Source organism: Bufo gargarizans, chromosome 8 (assembly GCF_014858855.1).
Source record: "Bufo gargarizans isolate SCDJY-AF-19 chromosome 8, ASM1485885v1, whole genome shotgun sequence".
In the NCBI taxonomy this organism is placed as follows: Eukaryota; Metazoa; Chordata; class Amphibia; order Anura; family Bufonidae; genus Bufo; species Bufo gargarizans.
In genome coordinates, this window is record NC_058087.1 from 49,708,571 (window position 1) to 49,727,419 (window position 18,849).

The 18,849-nt window shown below is 42.0% G+C and overlaps 1 protein-coding gene across 1 annotated transcript in view; it reads right to left on the bottom strand.

The window, feature by feature from the left end:
• TRPM8 (transient receptor potential cation channel subfamily M member 8) overlaps positions 1-18,849 on the bottom strand; it is a 122,888-nt gene that overhangs the window by 83,550 nt on the left and 20,489 nt on the right. The window contains exons 2-9 of the mRNA XM_044304234.1: positions 18,733-18,847; positions 18,571-18,644; positions 11,190-11,346; positions 9,343-9,520; positions 7,023-7,195; positions 4,414-4,588; positions 2,556-2,623; positions 1,440-1,640 (exon numbers count right to left, since the gene is read on the bottom strand). Of these exons, the coding sequence (XP_044160169.1) occupies positions 1,440-1,640; positions 2,556-2,623; positions 4,414-4,588; positions 7,023-7,195; positions 9,343-9,520; positions 11,190-11,346; positions 18,571-18,644; positions 18,733-18,847 (1,141 nt within the window). The remainder of the gene's footprint in view (positions 1-1,439; positions 1,641-2,555; positions 2,624-4,413; positions 4,589-7,022; positions 7,196-9,342; positions 9,521-11,189; positions 11,347-18,570; positions 18,645-18,732; positions 18,848-18,849) is intronic.

Genomic DNA, 18,849 nt, shown 5'->3' on the forward strand with positions numbered 1-18,849 from the left:
ATTGTGTGACGGATCCGTCTTGTTCCACACCACATCGTGGACAGAAAAACGCTACTTGCAGCGTTATTCTGTTTGCGATGGGAGCGCAACCTAAATGGAACATAATGCATTTTGGTGCATTACGTTTCGTTCAGTTCAGTTTTGTACCCGTTGGCAATGAATGGGGACAAAACGTAAGCGTTTTCTTCCGCTATTGAGATCCTATGACTGATCTTAATAGCGGAATTTAAAAAAACGCTAATGTGAAAGTAGCCTTACTAAATTAGAGATAAGGGTTACTGGATAACTGACACAAAGTGAAAGGGAATAGTACAATTCACACAGCTAGACAGTTAACCCTTTGTGACTGAACAGCTCAATATTTTTTTATTAAGACCAATTGCAGAAATTATTTTTAGCCCAAAATGAGTAAAATCATAAAAATGTTTTTGCCTCCGAATGTGTACATAGCCTTTAAGTAAAACGGATATAACACAAATTTAAAAATGTCTACTTCAGGCACATAGGGTAAAAGTAAATATTGAAAAAACAAATGAATTATTTCTCCTTCTGATAAATGTGCAAATCCCATTACCCCATAAGTAGGACTTTGCAGGAGGGTAATCACCCTTGTGCTTCTAAAGATAGCCAATAAATAATGTCTCTGAAAAAATATATTACTTTTAATGGCTTTTCATTTTTTCCAGTAGGATAGGTATGGTTGGAACATACTGTGTGGCTAATGTAGATATTGGGAAATGTTCTAGACTCTCTAGAGTACTGTAGAAGTAAAATGCCATTTGGTACACCGATCTGAAGCACAAAATGTTACATCGGATTCTGCACTTTAGAGGCATCATACACCCAGCTAATGAAAGAGCACTAATGTCATATTTCAAGAACAGCAGCGGATTCTGTCTGGATGCTAAAACCTTCATTAGAAATTCATCCCTTTTATAAAAATGAATATCAGAAGCACACAGTCTGCATGGCTGTTATTGGGATCTGTAATAGTACTTTCAACTAGCACAGCATTCGGCCAAAAAGACATCTGAGGATATGGGGAAATAATAGCGAGTCTATATTTGACCTGCGACATAGTTCTTCAAAATCACTTTTCTTTTTTCCATGATGTAATGTTTTCCAAGAATGATATGTGCAGACCATGAAAAAAATGAAAAAGTCAAATTCTGGAAAAGGAGCTAAACTATATTTGCAAGAGCCAGACAAATGCAGGGATGACATTCTAAGACGCTGGACCATTTTAAAGGGAAAGGGTCATCAGAAATTGACCTGTTGTTTATAATCAAGTATTTTTTCACAATTTGAATATTCTTAATTTATTTTTAAAATCCTGCCATTTTCTCAAAGACCACTAAGGAACACAAGAGCACATGTAAGAGGTCCTCCCGTATCATAGGTACAAATCTCCTGACAGATGCCCTGTAAGGATACTCTACCCATCGTATCCAGGTCTCCATCTCATCTTCTGCCAATCTAGAAATAGTGCGGGGCATGTATCGAACAAGCTTTTCCTTAATGGCTGAAGAAGCAAGAGAAGTGCCCTCAGCATCCACAAGGCTGGCGATCACATCGGCTGTCTGGCCCGATCCCTCCACTACGACGCATGGAATCTTACTCCTAATGGCAGTGTTGATAGCCTGCAGAATACGGAGAAATGGATGAAACTTTAAAGAACACCGTTTTATAAATAAGAACCTTTTTACAGGGCCAATAATTGGGAACAAACAGCACTCATTTCTCATCAATACCACACGTAAACATGCCGCCGACCACCCGTTAAACCAGAGAATGAGTGTGTATCGGGTAATCGTGCGGTATAAAAAAGCTTGTCTGCAGCTCATCATAAACTGGGGAAGCGTCTCCGATAATCAGCAAACTCTATGGGGGTGAACAATCATGTTAACAATCGTGTGTCCACGTACAGTGCAATGATTGCTGCATGTAAATGCATTGACCCGCCTTCCACAAAAAAATATTTTAAAAAAGAGTAAATTAGTGAGAAATCACAATTCGTGGGACCCTTGCTAAGTTTTGTATGTGGTCCTATGGTATCTGTTCATGGCTCTGCCAGAGAGTATTTTGGAGATTTGGAGTTGGGAAGGATTTTTTTTACCGAAGTTGAGAAAAATTAGCTTCTACTTCATGGGATTTTTGCCTTCTTCTCAATTTTGCAGTATAATGGATGGATGGTCTTTTTTAGCCTTGATTAAATATGTGATTATCCTATGTTACTATGTAAGTGGACTGTAGTGTGGACTAATAGCAATTAATTTAGTTTTCATGTGAGACTAGACACGCAATACTTTTCTTGAGTATTTTTAAGAGAGACTAAAGACCTAAACATTGGGGGGTCAAAACCATCTCTAAGGCATTTAATATATTGTATAAAGCACTAAAATAGGGGGCATGTTATCAAAATTGTATTACTGCACATTGAAATAACCCTGCTCTACCAAATGTCACTATAGACAATCATGCAAAATATTTTCCCAATTTAATTACAAACAAAACTTTTTGAATCCTTATATTTTAAATATTCTGTTGTATCTCACCTTTAATGTCTCCTTCCCACCTCCCTGAGCAAAGCATACAATGGGAATTTTTCCACCATAATTGGAATCTTCAGAAAAACATGGATAGACAATCTCAGGCATGTAACGAGATAAAAGGTAATATTAATTGTATCTATGATAGATATTGTATTGATAAAAAAAACTATATCCCTGATTTATCAAGGCTGGCGTGTGCTACACAAGCCTAGACAGTGCCCGTGCTGCCGTAGAAGGCATGTAATGCGCCTTGTCATAATCTACATGACTCCTCTGGCAGTCTGTGCGCCAGCCTGATATCTACTCCTGCTTGTAGCTGAAGTGGCATAGATTTCAGTCTATATTTATGCCAGTTTTTGGCATGAATAATGATGACTGTGTCCCACACCCTGTCAAGGTCCCAAGGTCGATGGCATATAAAAAGCTGCATAACTGGGGTGTTTCGACTAATTAACGCCCAAAAAAAGTGTACGGGAATGTTAAATGGTGCAAGGAGGGTGTCACCTTTGCTCTCATTCTACTCAAACTCCCTTCTGTGGTCAGCCCCTCCCTTATTAATTTGATTGACAGGGCAAAGCACAAGGTAAGGGCTGGACACAGAAATGAGAGGGGCTTTGGTGCTGCAAGAGCAATGGTGACACCCACATTGCACCAAAGGCTTAATTTGCATTCAGGAATAGAGCCTCCAATCAGCAAAAGGAAAAAAAAGCATTTTAATCAGGTGAAACACAGCTATGTGTCTATGCTAACGCCATTGGTCACTGGTGACAGACTCCCTTTAAAGGGGTTGTTCAGCTTTATAACCCCTTTTAAATTTGGGTATTAGTGCACTATAAAAAAAAAGTAAAATAAACACTAACCTGATCTGCGCATCTCCATTCCAGTGCCGAGGGCCCGACTCATGTTCCTTCAAGTCTCTGGCTTGTAGACTTCCAGATGGGGTCATGTGTGCTGCTGTGGTCAATCACTGGCCTCAGCAGCAACGTGTTCCCAGGAGGCACATAAACCAACTGGAACAAGCCCTCAGTGCTGGAATGGAGCAGGGGGGGCAGGCGAGTATATATTTTTATTTTTATTTTGTTACAGTGCCCTACTGGCCAAATTTAAAAGGAGTTATAAAGGTGGACAACCCCTTGAAGCATCTGTATCTTGTACTTAACATTTGATTTGACAATGATCGTTAGCAAACTCAACAATTTTACTTACATTTTCAGGAGTGTAGCTGGGTGAGGCTAGTGCAGCACATGCCATGGATGGTGGATGTCAGGAGTGTTGTGCCAAGAAACCACTTCACCTTGGCATATTTACATACAGGTCTAGGGCACCAAAGTCAATTGTTTCCACAGATGAAGAAAGCGTACATATGGCTGTACATTTTGAGAGTATTTGTTGCTCAAATTGGTATATAATGATCTCGGTAGTTTGCTCCCCATAAAAATTAAAAGGAATGTGGTTGTATGCATTTGCGCAGTCACTGTCCATGAATATAATACCATCACAAGCTCTGACTCTGATGCCACCATATGTAAGGCAGCTATCCTATAAGTCAATGTTTGACCCTTTAAAGAGGCCTTGTGACATGACTTAGATATTAAATAAGCCAGCACCTCATCTGCAGACAGCTGTTTCGGGGTGATTTCCCCTCATCAGTGCAGAGCAGAGAGTACTGGCTTAACTGGGTGAGAGGCCTAAGTCAGGATTTGGGGGGTTCTATCTCTCCTTAGTCTTTAGTATAAACGTTAAGTGTATGACATTGCAGACCATTTTGTCTTTTACTATTATCATACAATTTGAACAGAAAAAAAAGCAATTCCGTCCTTTAAAAGATTATATACCATACCTGGAATCTTATACATCATACCTGGAACATTGAGTTCTGAGATGTATTTCTCCAGTGACCCTCGGAGATCGGCTTCTATTGTTGGGTGGCCACTAGACCCATTGTCCACCAGTATTAAATGGGTGTGGTTGTTGTCAAGACAGTAGAGAGGGTCACGCTTCTGTTCGTCCATGACGTAATGAGCCACATAATTTCCCTGTCACATAGAATAAGATGTAAGAGATCACTTTGCTGTCTCATAAGCCAGTCTTATTAAAAAGTCTGTCAGAATAAAATGCGGCAAATTTATTAAGACACAAAATGATAGTCAGATCCCGACATTCACAATGTATTCTCCCGGTGGTCCAAGAAACCAGCATAAGGGTCGTGGAACAGAACTACGGATGCGTAGAGTACACAGTGTGGTGTCCGCATCTTTTGCAGCCCCATTTAAATGAATGGGTCCGCACCCGTTCCACAAAATTGCGGAACTGATGCGGACCCAGAACTACGGATCTCTGAATGGACCCTAATACAAATACAAATCAGCAATAATTACTGTCTTGCTGAGCCCCCAGCCAATGACTATAGTCGGCATTCAGGCAGTTGATCACAATATTCATTCTTTAAAAACTTAACCGAACAAATAAAATAAAAAAAACTCATAAATAATAGAAAGGAAACCATATATAATAAAGCTCATTTATGATGATATATCAAATCATGTTGATAAATGAGACATGCAGGATGTCTCGTATTTAAGGCATAAATCCAAAAGGTCAAGAAGCACTCTGCTAATCAAGTTAATTTATTAAGAGGTGCAAGTCTCTTAATAGATTTGTTGCATCTTGTGCTGTACATGAGCCACAAACCAAAATCTATGACAACTAGGAGCAGTTTTTTGCTGTAAATGATTGTAAATATGTCAGGCCAAGGTGGCCATAACACCCTCTGCTAAATTTTCTTCAGAAGTGGCTATCACATCCCAATTTCCAAATTTATAAGGATAATTAGCTTTGCTGCAGGGACATGTTGTTTTATGGAGGAAGCAATGGCTGCAGGACAAATTGAGTGCTTTATATTGTTAGGGAAAACAATGGGGGACCAACCAAAACCTTACCATAAAAAGTCTCTATTTTTCTTAAAGCAACTAGTCAGCGGGGTGCTAGCACTCCCCAAAAATTTGACTTTTACCTCTATTTTTGTAGTCAGGACCACAACTATAAGGGTATTACAGGTAACAGTTGTACCTGGACCTGGGACCTGAAGGACCCTCCGCCACTTTGGAGGCCAGGAGCTTCAAGTTACACTGATTAGGCTATGCAAGAATTTAATGGGCTTTTTAAATTCAAATTCAATTAAGCTTTATTGGCAGGACCAAGTACATTTTAGCACTGCCAAAGCATTTAAGGATTTTTGGGGGTGGATTGGCAGGGGGGTTGATATGGGGTAATGGTTAATCCGGGGGACATATTCAGGGTTGAGGGATGATATAACGGGGGGGGGGGGGGAGTGAGTCCATGTTGGGGATGAAGCAGTCCGGGGTCTCTTATGTTCCTCTCAGTCGGTAACATCTTGTGCATCTATTCTTCTCACCATTGGCTCTTCTCCCAGCACAATGTGGAGTCTCCTCTTCTCTTCCATAGAGGTGAAGTCTGGGATGAGAGTGGAGAGTCTCTGGGAGTGAGTGTCCCTCAGCGCTGAGTACTTGGGACATTGTAGCAGGAAGTGGCCCTCATCCTCCAGGGCCCCCTGGTCACACTGCTGGCACAGTCTACTCTCCTTGGGCTTGTAGGTCTGTCTGTGCTGCCCAGATTCCATTTCCAGGCTGTGGGCACTCAGTCTGTACCGGCTCAGGATTTGTCTGTCTTTGGGCTCTTGTAGTATCTCCAGGTATGGGGCCAGTTTGTATTCTCTTTTTCTAAATGTGACTCCAATGAGTTCACAAAATGTGAAAGCTTTAGAAAAAAATATGAGGGCTTCTATATTATGAAGTATTTACACTAACAAGTATAACAACTAACTGAATTATATTAAATAGAAAATGATTGGATTCTTGTGTGTTAGAGAGGGTATTTTTCTTACTGTAGTACTGATTGGTTCCTTCCCCTTGTATTGTAATGATATTCTTTGGAATGTAGTGAGTTAGGGATAGTTAGATAACATATACAAAACCCCCATTGTGCTCTGAAGGCTCAATTCCTGAGTGATTATCTCAGATACATGCCTTCTACACACTGGACATCCTGAGGAGGAGGGGGCTAAGAGTTACAAAGACAAATGAGAACATCATCCAGGTAGGATGTTGTAGGTGACTACCTCTCTCATGTATTACCATAGAGCGTAGGCCATGTGCTACAGTAGCATGGCGACGGGAGCTCCCCCATTGTATTTCAGGCTAGGTGATTGGTTGATATTTACCTTTACTACTCTGTATGTGATTTGTTTTATTTATTTACAAGTATAACAACTAACTAAATATTAAATAGAAAATGACTGGATGCTTGATCAAGTATGGCTGTAATCCTGTTACCACGCTAGAAATGAATGAACTTTAAATGAATCCTATAAGTATGAAGAAAAATAAATAAATACAAACAATACTCCTATATAATCCATAATTTTCGAAGAATACATTTTGGTGTCCAAACCTCAGTTGGCGAAGTCCGGATCAGTGTATCACGATTGGAGATCATACCCCAGGAGGCAATGCCAATGGCAGCCACTTTCTCTTCTGAGCTCCGGCTGATGGTATTATCTCTGACCACCTCTCCAATGTACTTCATAAGACCATAGTGAGTGCCTCCTGAGAAGATCCAGGCACCTGGAAGTAAGTAAAATGAAAGCACTTCAACGGATTCTCTCTTTGAGTTAAAAAATAATAAAAGGCAAGGAAGGTGTTGAAACACTAAAATAATTTATACTCACAGGTTCAAAACCTTCCACTCCAGCATCACTGATCTGATCCTTCCAGTAACTGCAACCATGATGTCATGTATTGGGCTGCAGTAGTGATGTGGCTGTATGATGCACGTGATGACTGCAACCAATCACTGCCCTGAGTGATAGACAACTAAGGCCAGCGGTTGGCTGCAGTGGTCATGAGCAGTATACGGCATGTCACAGCTACAGTCATATAAACCCCTGAACTGTAGAGCGCTACGGAAAATGTTGGCTCTATATAAATATAGATTATTAATATTATTATTATAAAGCCCGTGGGGAGGATCGGATCAGCGGCACTTTAGCAGAAGAGGTTTGAACCAATGAGTATAACTTATTTTATAGTTGTTCTCTGCTTTATATTACTTTTTGTTAACTCAGACAACCCCTTTAACTGAAACAAAGCTCACATATAATGTACATATGGAGTAGGGGTGGACGATATAGGCGATATGCGATATAAATTTGTGCCACGATATGGATTTTGTGCATATTGCCTATATCGCCGGACCGTGATATGATCGCGCTCTCTGAGCGCACCATGTTCTCCTGAGTCGGCACAGTGGAGAAGGAGGGAGTCCCTCCCTCCCCACTGTGCGCGGCTGCCGCTGACCACCAATGAGAACAGAGGAGGAGGAGGAGGAGGGGAGGGACTGACAGTAAATCATTGAGTTTTCACGATCTCAGTGATATCGTGAAAACTCAAATCCGATGGTATATTCTAACCCCCAGGCGTTCCCATGGTGACAGGGACGCTTGCCTGGGGGTTAGAATATACAGGGCCACGCCGTTCACAGGAGTACATTTATAAACTAATCAGTAACTTTAATCATTGCTGATCTCTTTACTGGATACCTTACTATGTCTTAGCTCCGGTAACAGCAGGCAGTGCGGGCGGGCGGCGCTCACTCACTGGCGTCACGCGCCTGCTCCTCCCACTAGGCGGTGCAGGCGAGTGACGTCAGTGAGTGAGCGCCACCCACCCGCACTGCCTGCTGTTACCAGAGCTAAGACATAGTAAGGTATCCAGTAAAGAGATCAGCAATGATTAAAGTTAAAGTTACTGATTAGTTTATAAATGTACTCCTGTGAGCATCAGGGAGGGGGATCTGTGGATGTTACTGTTTAGGGGAGGGGGATCTGTGGATGGCAGTGTTTAGGGGAGGGGGATCTGTGGATGGCACTGTTTAGGGGAGGGGGATCTGTGGATGGCACTGTTTAGGGGAGGGGGATCTGTGGATGGCACTGTTTAGGGGAGGGGGATCTGTGGATGGCACTGTTTAGGGGAGGGGACTCAGCTCCCTGCTGTTGTGTGCACAAAGCACAGGGCAGCAGGGAGAGTGTAAAGTCCTATTCACCCTATGGAGATCTATTAGGGTGAATATGACAAGGGTTCTAGCCCTTAAGGAGGCTAATAGTTATTAAATAAAAAGTAAAAAAAATAAATAAAGTTTAAATACCCCCCCTCCCCCCCAAATATAGAAAAAACAATATATTGCGATATATATCGCACATGCTTAAAATTATATCGCAATATAGATTTTAGGCCATATCGCCCACCCCTAATATGGAGTATATGTGTATAAATATAGTGTGAATAGTGACAGTAAACATAAATGCCTTTGAAGTGACCTTATACAATGCCTGGCATGTCAGTTTTATTCCCCCAATATAACAATTCTGGAGACAGCTGGGTACTAGATGTTTGGGGTATATTATTTGTGTCAGACAGTAGAGGGACACATCCCCATCTGGAACACTTAGTTGTCAAAATATTGATACATTTCTAGGAGTAATAACCGAAGAACAGCACAACACAGTTAAGAGAAAGGATGTTCCAGAATGGGGACTAAAAGTATTTACCAAAACAGACATGTCAGGAGGGGTGACCGGCCTTCTTTATTATGATTCCATACTTCAAAGTGCTGTTTATGCTGCAGACCAATTAAAGGTTGTCAACTTGCCCCGTTTTAGCCTTTGCAGACACAAAAAAGTCCCACATTCTCAAACTTCTACAGGCTCCATTACCTTTGGATTGTGCAATGTAAATAAGACGACTGAAGATCTTGCGCATCCGTGGCTTGAGGGAAAAGTTTTTAGCACCTCCAGTCACAGAGATGATGAGGTTTGGAGTTTTAAGCTGCCAGTATTTGGTCATGAGCTCATACAGTGTCTCTGGGGTTGTGTCTCGGGACAAGCGAATGTACTAAAAGAAGAGAGAGAACTGTTAGATAGCTTGGATTTCTCGGTTTTCCTTTAATAATTGAAACATATAAGTAGCAATCTTTTGTATAATAGTTATAATACCCCTGGCTGTAATTTGACCAGTGCCCATTGTGGAACAATAAGAAGTAACAACTGCTTGTTCTTACTTTGCCAATCTAATGGATGACCAAATTGTGCAGCCAGTTTAAATGTACCCTTCAGGAAGAGGTATTTTTTAAAACCCAATATTCATGGAAACATTTCTTAAAAAATTTTTGGCTGTATTTTCTTTTCATTTTGGCAGTATAATACCATTGAAAATAAAATACACAATATTGCCTTTCTGTAGCAGTCAACACAAATGATAAGACCCTCCATTTTCAGATAATTGCTGTGAAGCAAAGATATTATCTGAAGGGTGATCCTAATTATTAATAGTAGATATAGAATTAGGATAACAGTATGACAGCTCTGTTTTTCTCTTGGCCCAGATTAAGATGCCCACAGAAGAGCACTGCATTGATTAGTGTAATGTGTGATGCTGTAATTGAGTCTCTACAGGGGGGGCTCTCTCTGGTGGCAGTGATGATCTGACTGAGAGAGTTATAGGGAAAGTGTCATTAGAAAATGGCTTATTGTTTAAATCACGTTTTTGTATAAAACATATATTTTTTAGAATTTTTGGCAAGTATTTTTTATTTAAATTTTTTTTTAATAATCTTCACACTGACCACTAATAACAGGTCATGATTTCCTGTGCTGTACAGTTAACATTTCACTAGCTGTTATCATTATCACCACAGGAAGAATTTCAGTGACAAGTAACACCTCTGTATACCTAACACAGGATTCACCATTCACAATAGGTGATATCACAGCTTATCTGCTCCCTCCTGACCTCTACACGGGTCACAGAGCGTGCCTTGAAAACTCTCCCACAGAAGTCAATGGGGCCCCTCCTGTCCATTCTGTATATGACCAATTTCGCTGCTCTCAAAAGTTAGGAAGTCGTAAGATATTTTAGCTCTAGTGGCCAGTGTGAACGTGATGACACATTCCCTTTAGGCAAGGCAAGTCCAAAGAAAAAGTAAGTTAAAGCACCAGGAAATACAATATATGGAGTGACTTCAAAAAATAATATCCAGAAAACTATCCACCTGTTTTTTTTATGTAAAAAACACACAGAATAATTACATATAGATTGTTAATATGTGGGAAATTATTTTTTGATGGAAGTGCCTGCAGGTCCTTTTCGCCAAGGGGAAGTGTCTCTACTGAAGGACACTCTGCATCGGGTACTCTGAGAATCTGGCAGCTGTTTTACATACAAGAAGAGGGGACTCAAAATGGAGTGAACCACAGCAGCAACATTGAAAGAAGGATACCAGGTATGTTAACTATACATTCTGCATGTACAGTGAGATTTTTACTGTGATCTGGCGGGTCACTTTAAGACTTCACATAAAATGTGTACTGGAGAGGATGGGGAACCCAACTTTCTGGGATATTCCTATCTCACACAAGTTTACAACTACACCCCTCCAGCACTATTTCTGCTTACACACTAGACCAGTGATACTGGAACAGTGGTCAAACTGAGGGCAGTGTTGTCCTAAATGAAGCTCATTTACTTTGCTCTATTATTTTAGAAGAATTTAACATTAACTTACCTTCCCTTTTCTTCCAAATGCATCAAACTGAATATCCCCATATGCATCAGTGGGGAGCTCTTTTGTATGCTTTTTGTAATTCCATTTATCACTTGTGTTGACCTGAGTTCCTTCAATATGCTGCATCTTGGTGTAGCCACACTTGCATAAACTGTCCCTGCAATGAGCGGACTGGGTTTTAGTCATTTGATATCTTTATTTGCCAAAAGTAACATCCCAGGCTTTGTAGGCCTGTTCTAAAATGTTCAATTTTACAGTGTATTACCGTTTCAAATACTTTAAAGGAATTCATTTTATCAACACAAAGAATACATTTGGATGAATTTTGTTTTCTATATCATTTTTTCCATTAGTAACATAAAGACCACCCTTTTGCATCCCCCAACATTTGAGCCCCTGCTATTTATTGGGTCCCTTCTACTACTTATTATAATTTGTTTTTATGAGTTATGGTCTTAAGTTGAGATGAGCGAATCGAAGCTGACGAAGTGGAATTTGATCCGAATTTCAGGAAAAGTTCGATTTGCACCGAATGCTAATTTTCGCACGCTTCGTGGTAACGAATCGCATTTTTCCTAAAATGGCTGCTGCATGTGTGAGGACATGGAGAAAGGAACTCTGGGAAGGAGTGATCACCCATAATGCCATGCATGCAGCCAATCATCAACCAGTCAGTGGCGTACCTCCAATAGAGGCAGACCACGCAGCTGCTATAGGGCCTGTGGGGAAAGAGGGGCCGGCGTGGAAGATAGGCCCCGCCCCCTAATTACAATGCAATGGCTCTCCTCTGTCCTGAGTCTTCAGGCCCTGCCTTCCAGCTGCACACTCACGGCTTCCCTAGCCCCTTGTGCTCCAGTGGGCTCCTCTCCTCCCATCCCTCTTACCCAGAGCATCAGTGGTAGTGGCTCCTTTCATGCCCGAGCGCTCTGTTTCTCTGCAGGGAGCTGGTCTGACCAATCAGCATAAGCAGTTCTAGCAGAGCCTGCTGCTGATTGGCTGGCCCAGCACCCAGAAGAGAAACTTTACTAAGTCATGATGGAGGACTTCAGTCATGCTGGGCTGAAGTCATGAAGCACTGTCTGTGACTGTGGGACAGCAGCGTCAAGAGTAGGAGTGACTGCAGTCTCCAGCGCGGCTTGGAGATTCCACAGTGACCATGAGCGCCCAGAAAGGTAAGTCAAGCAGAAGACAGCTTGAGAAAAAAAGTTAATGGATGAGGGAAGTCTGGAAGCCTGGGGCTCAGGAGGAGTATATGTGACTGGGAGGCACACTATGTAGAAAAAACAACAGCCGCACCAGTAGAAGGTACAGCCAATGAGGACATTGGGGGAAAGAGGTATGGCAGTGATGCACTATATTATAGGCAGTAGCAGGCACAATACTGGGGTGGTGGGTATGGTATTGCCACAGTATATAATAAGCAGTAGCAGGCAGCAGTACCAGACACAGTTCAAGGGGAAGAGGGGGATATGGCAGTGATGCACTATATTATAGGCAGTAGCAAGCACAATATGGGGGGGGGGGCGGGGGTAGGTAGTATGGCATTGGTGCAGTATATAATAAGCAGTAGCAGGCAGCAGTAGTAGGCCCAAATCCTGGGGGGGGATTAACATTCCTATTACACCTTGCTGCACTGACTGGGGATCCAAATTGCCATTATACAGCTCTGTAATTCCAGAAAACGGTTCTTATTAGGGTGCAATTGCTGATTGATACAGGCATTAACAGGGTTTATTACAAATCAATATTTCTACGTCTTATTTGCCCTTGGGCGGTGTAGTTATCTGTTGTAAAGCCTTTTGTGACGTGTATTAGTGTCAAAAGAAAAAATATATTTGCCGCTCAGCGGTGCAGGTTCTGTAGACATCTATGTGGAATCAGCTGCCGACGGTGTAAAAGGAGTGTGCTTCTTCTTGGCGCTAACATCGACCTGTAAGGCTGAGTTCATACTTTAGTTATTTGGACAGTTTTGGCCCTGTGTCTGCCCAAATAAATGAAGTGTGTAGTGATTCTAAGAGCGACGCCTGTCATCTGCATGTCATACGGACTCACAGTATTATTTCACTACCACAGCAGACTCCCTATACATGTTACTGCAAGGCGCAGTGTTCTACACCGTGCGGCTTTGAGAAAAAGCAAAAAAGGTTCAGTGGCACTTACCATTAGTTGCAGTTCTTCTTAATTAATTCCACAGCTAGGGTAAAATGTAAAAAGTACACAGACGGCAGCAGGTGGACATAACGTACTTGCAGTGCAAAGGGATTTGGCGGCGGCGGCTGTTTTGCACGTACAGCACTTCGTCAGGCCCGACGCCACTAAATCCCTTTGCACTGCAAGTACGTTATGTCCACCTGCTGCCGTCTGTGTTCTTTTACATTTTACCCTAGCTGTGGAATGCCCCGCTTAACTTCAACCAAGGAGTATCTAATATTTTAAAAGCTTTCCGAACTTAGAATGAGAAAACAGGTTCCTATGGGTTTTTGGACTGCCTGTCAGCTCCAGGAGTTAAAGTTCACTTTTTAATAACTCTTTAGATTACAGAACAACTTTGATATCTCAGATTTTCTTAACATACTAGAACAGGCTATGTTTACGTATGCAATGTGAACTCCAGCAGTCTGTTCCTCTGCTGGATCACGATGTCTGAGTGCACATTGAATATGTAAGCATAGCCTTACTCATTAAAAATGGAGCTCTCTACTAGATATATGGAGATGACCTTAAAATGTTCCACAGGTCTTATATTTAACCTATACGGGGTTATAAAATGGGTATATTTCCTACAGATGCTTGCTTTAAATGTGATGATCCTCAAGCATACTGCCTTTGGTCATGCGGGATAGTCCAGAATTTTACAACATTCAATTTTGAATAACTTTGCGCCCCTTGATTCCCAGTGAGGACATTTTGGTTGAGTAGACCCTAAGCTATATAGATATGATTGGGGATCTAAAAGACTGATCCACATGATCTCAGCTGCAGCTTGAAGGAATAGATCTCCCTCCCATGTACAATCCCATCAACTGTTTCTGGATAAACTTACTTTCTTCTTTAGGATGCATTGGGCTGAGGCATCTGTATTGAAGGAGGCCTGAGTTGAGAAATTATGTAACGTTTAGGGTGCATTCACACAACCGTATAAATGGATCCGTTCCGCAAATTTGCGGAACGGGTGCGGACCCATTCATTTCAATGGGGCCGCAAAAGATGCGGACAGCACACCGTGTGCTGTCCGCATCCGTTCCGTTCAGTGACCCCACAAAAAAGATAGAGCATGTCCTATTCTTGTCTGCAACTGCGAACAAGCTTAGGCATTCTCTATATAGCACTGGCCATCCGCAAAACACTTACGGTCGTGTGAATGCACCCTTAATCTGTATCCTACCTGCATATATTTAAACAAACATCAAAGATACTTTCTGCTACACAACATGGTTTTCGGATAAAGACACCAGAGTGACGCATTTGAAAAAAGGTGACCTTCAGTGTCATTCAGGAGCATGTGAAGACCTACCGGCAATCCCTCTTCACCTTTCCTTATTTAGTCTTGTTTTGTTTCACACAAATTCAAAAGCTTTTTCTCTTGGAGATTCATCCTTTGTACTATGAAATGTATGATTAGATCTGTGGTTATCTCCTCTTCCTTTCCTATGTTCTTTTGTGAACATCTCTAACCACTAATGACACAGATATGGTCATTAACACTTGGAGGGGATGAGTAGTGGAAGAACTCAACTGGGTTTTGAACATAGTTATAGTGCTGTAATTGTTCGTTCATTGTGTGATGCTTATGTTGGATGTTGAGACGGTAGTGTCATACTTGTAGAATGCTTTAATATGCTTTTCATTCTCAAGAGAAATGTATTTTTGTACATGCATAACTTGATTGCCTATTTCTGGTATGTGCATTCACTATTGGTCAAAAAACTCATTAAAACAAGGGGGGGGGGCATTTATTAAGACCGCCGTTTTAGACGCTGGTCTTAATCCCTCTGTGCTTCTGGTGGATGTGCTAAAGTAATGTAGAAGCGCAGGCCTCTACATAACTTTGGTGCCAGCAGCCGTGTGACATGCTTTAATCTATGCCAGCAAACTTGCTGATGTAGTTGAAGGCCATTTTCCACGCCATAAACTGGCATGGAAAATGAATGAGATGGGCCCTCTTCTCCGCCCATGCACCCTTTTTCCGACACTTTCGCAAAAGTGGTGTGAGCGCAGGTAAGGTCACAGATTTTGTTGCAAGACACCTTCGCAACTAAATATGCCAAAAAGTGGCGCATGAACCATAATAAATGACCACCACATTTTTTAAAACATAATAGTCCTCCCGGAACCAATTAACAGTGTAACTCGAGGGCTCCCTGTATTATCTTGGACTAACCGATTATGGATTCAAAAAGTAGGAATAACTAAGGGCAGCTAGTATTATGCCCATAGCAATTATGACCTAACTCTCTTCAGACCATGAAGAACATATTAATCCAAGTTTATAGGCTAGGGCAGTGATGGTGAACCTTTTAGGCTGAGTTCACACGGGCGAGATTTCCGCGCGGGTGCAATGCGGTAGGTGAACGTATTGCACCCGCACTGAATCCGGCACCATTCATTTCTATGGGGCTGTGCACAAGAGCGATTTTTTTCACGCATCACTTCTGCAATGCTTTAAAATCGCAGCATGCTCTATATTCTGCGTTTGTAACGCAGGACAGGCCCCATAGAAATGAATGGGGCTGAGTGAAAATCGCAAGCATCCGCAAGCAAGTGCGGATGCGGTGCGATTTTCACTCATGGTTGCTAGGTGACAGTCTATTCACTGTATTATTTTCTCTTATAACATGGTTATAAGGGAAAATAATAGCATTCTGAATACAGAATGCTTAGTACAAGGGCAATTGAGGGTTAAAAAAATAAAAAATAAATTAACTCACCTTGTCCTCTTCATCGCGCAGTTCCCGGTCTGGTAGATGAGCTGTCGGCTAAAGGACCTTTGGTGACGTCAGATCACATGCTCCAATCACATGGTACATCACCACGGTGATGTACCATGTGATTGGAGCATGTGATCTGACGTCACCAAAGGTCCTTTAGCCGACAGCTCATCTACCAGACCGGGAACTGCGCGATGAAGAGGACAAGGTGAGTTAATTTATTTTTTATTTTTTTAACCCTCAATTGCCCTTGTACTAAGCATTCTGTATTCAGAATGCTATTATTTTCCCTTATAACCATGTTATAAGGGAAAATAATACAATCTACACTACAACTAACCCAAACCTGAACTTCTGTGAAGAAGTTCGGGTCTGGGTACCACAGTCGGTTTTTTATCACGCGAGTGCAAAACACATTGCACCCGCGTGATAAACACTGAACATCGGAACGCAATCGCAGTCAAAACTGACTGCAATTGCGTACCCAATCGCGCGGGTTTGCCGCAATACACCGGGACGCATCCGGACCTAATCCGGACACGCCCGTGTGAACTCAGCCTTAGAGACCAAGTGCCCAAACTGCAACCAAAAACTCACTTATTTATCACAAAGTGGCAACATGGCAATTTAACCTAAATACCAATGTAGTGTATCTTCCATGTACTTTATCGTTTAGCTATAATAGCCTGCCTACATTCAATGAACAGAAAGTCAGTAGGCAGTAGTATGGACATATGGACCAGATTAAAGTTTATATGGACAAAATACTTGCTCTTGTCCGATACACTAAAATTTACATTATGTGGGTTAGACGGCTGGTATTATGGGACATTTTGTTAGTATTATGTAGTCGGCAAAGCTGGTATTAAATCATTAAATGCAACTACACATATGACTAAGGCCTCATGCACACGACCGTGCCGTTTTTTGCGGTCCACAAACCGTGGATCCGCAAAAAATGGAAGCCACCCGTGTTGCCTTCCGCAATTTGCGTAACGGAACGGGCGCCGGCAATATAAATACCCATTCTTGTCCGCAAAGCGCGGACAAGAATAGGACATGTTATATTTTTTTAGCGGGGGCCGCGGAACGGAGCCACGGATGCGGACAGCACACGAAGTGCTGTCCACATCTTTTGCGGCCCCAATTAAGTGAATGGGTCAGCATCCGAGCCGCCAAAACAGCGGCTCGGATGCGGACCCAAACAACGGTCGTGTGCATGAGGCCTAAAAGGCAGCATGACTCAAAACACGTAAGCAAAGGTCATGGCGTGTGTTCTATTCGATAACTAAATCAAGATAAAATGATCATGGAACCCTTGGTTCTGTACAATTCAATTGCCTATTTTATTAAGGAAGCACTTTAAATTCCACATATATTGCTAACTCCCCATCAGTATTCCAGCAGTGTAATATGTTATACCCTACGGGATCATGCACACAGCTGTTGGTCTGCCGTTCAGTGCATTGGGGACTGCAATTTGCAGTCCCTAATGCATGGGCAACATCTGTGCGGATTCCGCAGACGGATCCAGATCCATTCACATAAAAAAAAAAAACATGTTCTATTTTTTTGCGGTGCAGGAGACACGGAGAGAAACCCCCCAGAAGTACTCCATAGTGCTTCCCTGGGGTTCTATGCCTCTGTTCCGCACCGGACCTTCCGGGATTGCCCGCTATTTGCAGGCCGCAATACTGGGCAAGGCCGGGCAATGACTGCGTGCAAGAGCCCTAACTCAGATCAAGAGTGCAGATATATAGAAGGTGAGCGTATACAGCAATTAGCTGCTGTTTTATAAATGTCTTGACTTCTACTGCCTCTCTATACTATTTGTGTATGTTGACTCTCCAGTGTAGTTCTATGGGATACAGCTTCACATTGATCTCCCTGCACTCATGCATGTACGAGCTGACAGGGAAGAGAGATGACAGGGCAGAGGACAGGCAGACTTCAAGCTGTATCTCATAGGAAAACTATGGAGACCCTGCAGTGTGAGGGGACAGCAGTTCTGTGTTACTGATCTGTCATGGCTGCCATTACACAGAGCTGCGCAGTGTGGTGAGACTCCACTCCCTCGTTCTCTGTAAAGTCATGCATGATGGCAAATGTAGGATTCATTAGGAAAACCATATCTGAAGGGAAGAAGGAATGGCAGACAACCAACAAATTACATATAATCAAATAAAATAGGTATATGAAAGACATACACAAAAACCTCTATCTTAAGTCACTAATAGTTTTTTTAACATTGTTACAGGAGTAACATCAGGGCTTGAAGTTTGATAGCGGATTCAGTCCAGGCTTCAAGGGTACAAATAGAGAAGGCAATTTATGAGGGAGGGCAATTCACGGTGCCATCTTCATTGTGCTAAGGGGACGTCAATCTATTTGCTGGAAAGGGTTAAAGTAGTACAAATAATTAAAATATGTATATATAACATTCTATTGCTTACTGTGATTTTGTATCCTTGATATATGCCACACATTCCCGCTTCTTAAAGCTCTCTTGAATAAATTTGACGGCATCCTGGCGAAGGAGAGCATAATATTCAAAGTTAAACATAAGAAATGCATTTGACAGCAGGGGAAAAAAAACACAAGGAAAGAGAACATACTAATTCATCCAGAGACAACTCAATACTTCTAGACATGCTGGAGTAGAGCGTCCGGGAGCTTCCCAGCATCCTGGAATTCTTCATTCTGACTAAATCTGTAGAATTTTCTAATAATCT